The 4,100-nt window shown below is 31.2% G+C and overlaps 1 protein-coding gene across 1 annotated transcript; it reads right to left on the reverse strand.

Annotated features, from left to right (window-relative positions):
* Positions 1 to 348: 348 nt before the first annotated feature.
* On the reverse strand, positions 349 to 2,843 carry LOC143078376 (perlucin-like protein). The gene is made up of 6 exons (XM_076253256.1): positions 2,800 to 2,843; positions 2,373 to 2,527; positions 1,825 to 1,916; positions 1,314 to 1,395; positions 805 to 1,040; positions 349 to 453 (listed from the first exon to the last, which is right to left on the reverse strand). Exons 2-6 carry the CDS (start codon positions 2,506 to 2,508, stop codon positions 451 to 453), a joined length of 549 nt encoding a protein of 182 aa, XP_076109371.1. The 5' UTR covers positions 2,509 to 2,527; positions 2,800 to 2,843; the 3' UTR covers positions 349 to 450.
* Positions 2,844 to 4,100: the final 1,257 nt, after the last annotated feature.

Genomic DNA, 4,100 nt, shown 5'->3' on the forward strand with positions numbered 1-4,100 from the left:
GTTTCGTCTTTTGAGTTACGTTAATCATATTGATTGCCGGGCAAATAAGTGAGACTAAGTAACCAGTCGATGTCTTTTTTCTTTCTAGTAAGCAACTTTATTCTAGTACTTTATAGTTTTTATTTATAAATTTGGCAGTACTTTTATCCAGTTTTTCCTGTCAGGGGCTTTTTATAGCCGACTAGACAATATGGATGTTTCTCATTATCGAAGGCCATAATTAAGGTTGCCTATAAATCAATTTGCTTATATCCACTTCATTCGAACCTTGTTGAATAATTTTCTCATTGTAACTCATAGCACATCTCCTTAATTTTAATATTACTATAAGATACTTAAGAAAAACTATTAATTTTTCAATTTTTATTTTTTTTTTTTTATATATTGCAATGCCGTTTCAATTTCATCTTGTCAAGGTTTCATCAGTTTTGAGTCAAGAAAACATCGGGATCACTGTAATAAAAAAAAAATAAGATCAGTTTTTCATGAATTTAATACTGTCTCAATAGAGAATACTATTTTGGGTCTGAAAAACATCAATTTCTTTTTTTAATTTAATTGAAAAGATAACAACGAATAAAATAAAAAAAAAAAACAAAAATATATTCCTTTGTCTATGATGACCAAGACAATCAAATATATATAAATAGCATAAATAATTCAAATTCACAAATGGACAAATTCATAAAAACGAACAATTTCTAATAAAAATCAGCAACTGTTAAATTTTGATTTAAAAAACAATCTTACATCGCACTTTAAAAGTGTAAGTTAGTAATGTTTTATTACAGCTATTTTTCTTACCTTCGTTTTTTCACAAATGTAGCCCATACCATTACTATTATAGCATGGAGCATCGTTCCATCTAAAATTTGCATATTTCCAAAAGTGAGCACAATGCTCTACACCTCCACTATTGCTTGGTTCATAACCATTCCAATGGGAATATCGAAGTTTAGACGAGTCATTGGTCCATCTCCATTTCCCGTCTTTAAAGTCTTGCGCACCCATCCAATAGCCAGCGGGATGCTGAACCGCTTCTGTTAAAATATTGTTGTTAATTAAACAAAATGATGGTGTTTTGTTTGTGCTATAAATTGTAAAATACAGAAATATCTTATTTTGCATTTCATCATTGTTAATTTCTATGTAATAAATATTATATATGTTATATAATTTTAAAAACAAGTCAATAAGTGACAGCTAAATTGGTCACAAGTCCATACAGACCGCACCACAGCGAAAAGAAAGACGACGAAATGACAAACCTAACTAAGTTACTTTCTGGCGCAATAAATAATGCAATTACTTACTTCTCAGCACGTTTACAACCCATGTATCTTCAGCAGAATCTGTTATCTGTGCTAGATACCCACCCAGCTGTATGCATATTTTCTAGAAGGCATGACAAGCAAAATATTAACAAATAAAAGTGATAACAGGCACAAATGAATTGTTGTTAAAAACTAATGTGATATTATTTTTAATATTCACAATGACAAAAATTCACGACAAAGTTAAAAAAAAAAATGAAAACTTTGTTATATAGATGATTCAAAATATAAAATGATGTAATTCACATGCAGTATGTACTTTCATATTTTGCTTTAACACAATACGAATTTCATTTGCTGTTGTTTTGACAAAAATCCAAAAGTTATCATAGAACAATTATATTAACATTGGCAAAACAAAGTTTTAAACGATTTATTTTGAACTTCAGTACAAGACAGCACAGAATGAAACGGGAAAAGAGAGTACTTGACAGGAATTAAACAGTATACACTTGCTGTTTTTAATAAAAAAAAAAAAAAAAAAAACAACCTCAGCTCTATTCCACGTTTTGGTGTCAGGTGAAGTGTAATAGCAATGATTCTTGTACTCCTTCCATCCCGATGGACACCCAGCAGATTTCCCTGTGGAAATATCAATTGCTTTAGTATAAATTTGTAATTATTAAATCAATTATATAGAAACACTGCTGTATAAAAGAACAAATTACAGTCTGACTAGTTGAAGTGTTCTTGATTGATAAGAATACGTTAATCCGTGCAAATCTAAATGTTAAAAAAAATCATGTTTCATTGGATATAAATGACACATTAAAATGATACAATAAATCTACCCTTGAAAAGACAGTAGGTACAACTATCAAAACTCTTAGCAGTAGTACTAACAGCTTTTTCCAGATTTTTTAATCATTCGATTTCATCGAAGATCTATCTCATTTCGTAATTGCAATTGTTTTTACTACATCTACTGAACTAACACCAGGTCACATTTTCATTCTTTCCTACCCAATAGAGAATCAAGAAGTCTGAGAAATAATTTTAGGTATAATGCATAACAGAGTAAGTTATTTAGGACCTTACCTTTCAAACTGTTTTTCAAAGTATTTAAAGTTGACTCTATACTTGATATAAGTGAAATTTCCTTCCGTCCATAACAAGTTTCTGATCTAATCACAGAAACGCATCCAAGAAGGACAAATAAGGCGAACACAATCATCCTGTATATTACTTGGAGACTACAGAAAGGGAAAAAAAAGTTATAATTATTCATCTTTTTTAGATTTTGTTTTCTTGTTTATATCACATAGCTATTTTGTTTTTTACAAGATGTGTGGGCATATCAAAAGTACATGTACATACAAATGTATGTATATATACCTCGTGTGCTACATGTTAAAAAAAAACATTATCATTAACAGCCCACATGAAACATAAAATTAAATTATTACATGGTTTCAAAAATATTATTAATAGCAAAAGGCACTTAATGATAGGAAAACACACAAACCTTGTTATTGTTGATTTTTTTTTTTGTGTTTGCTGAAGCGAGGTTGGTGCATCATTGCGTAGTAACTTAATTTATATCATTAAAAGGTAATACGAGAAATATAATCTGTACATGTTTTCCTCAAACCTTTTGATATGTTTCAGTATCATATTACGGAAGAAACACAATATGCTGCAATTGAGATCTTGTGCAATATCGTGGGAAAAAACCACTTAATATTATTGAAATTAAGCGCAATAACATTTTACTCAAACGTTATTTTCACGTTGTCACATTTGATATTGTACGATACCCACTACTTTGTCTAGGTAATAACAATTTTCCCCAAAACAACATGTAAGGAAAAAAGTAGCCAAAGCCTTAATATAAGACATTTACTTTACTGGTCTCAAAGGGTATATTGTCCCTGCTTAAAGGCATGTGTCTTATTAGTTATCGAACATACTGGACGGGTGCTAATACATGCATGGGCGTCAGCTCACTATATACATGTACATTGTGAATGTTCTTGTCAAATGCCTGAAATCAAAGACAAAATAATATACTTATAATTTCATTCGTTTAAACGGGTAGTGCATTAGAATGAAATTAACTGGGTGTTTCATTATAGTGGGGCGGCTTAGTACCGAAATTTGACCAAATCATGCAAATGGTGATACAAGCAAGGGATTTGGCATAGACGTTCATTAGGAAGTACTTTATCATATTAGAGGGGTAGCCAACATGTTTTCGATTTTTTTCACGGCGGCCATCTTGAATTCAAAATTGACATCATTTTGCTCAATCGTGGAGATTGAAAAACTGTTCTTACCATTTTCAACGCTATATATGTCATGCAAACTATTTGAAATACAATAAAATGATATGAAATTATGTCAAACAGACAACAATTATAAAAAAAAATCACCACTTCCGGTTTGGGTCGAAAAAGTTCGTACACTCGAGTGAAATAATAGTGGCATAGATATACGATCAAATTTCCGTTTGATATATCGGTAACTATGTTAGACATGCTGGAGAAATGATTAGTGTAATAATCTACAATATTTTCCGATGTATTCCGTTTTAACAGCTACATGAACACAATGTTGTACAGGTCAAGCCAGCTTTGTAACACTTACAATTACCAGAACAAATTTTCTTGCAGACACATTTGTGTAACTCCTGGCAAGATGCAGCAATTGCTGCTAATTGTGTCCAATTAGGAATCCACATTCCATCTGCGTTCTCCTTAACCCATTCCCAATCACCAGGACTAGATAGATGTTGATCATGTGTGACTGCCTGTCCCCATACATGGC

This window comes from Mytilus galloprovincialis, chromosome 6, assembly GCF_965363235.1.
Source record: "Mytilus galloprovincialis chromosome 6, xbMytGall1.hap1.1, whole genome shotgun sequence".
NCBI lineage: Eukaryota > Metazoa > Mollusca > Bivalvia > Mytilida > Mytilidae > Mytilus > Mytilus galloprovincialis.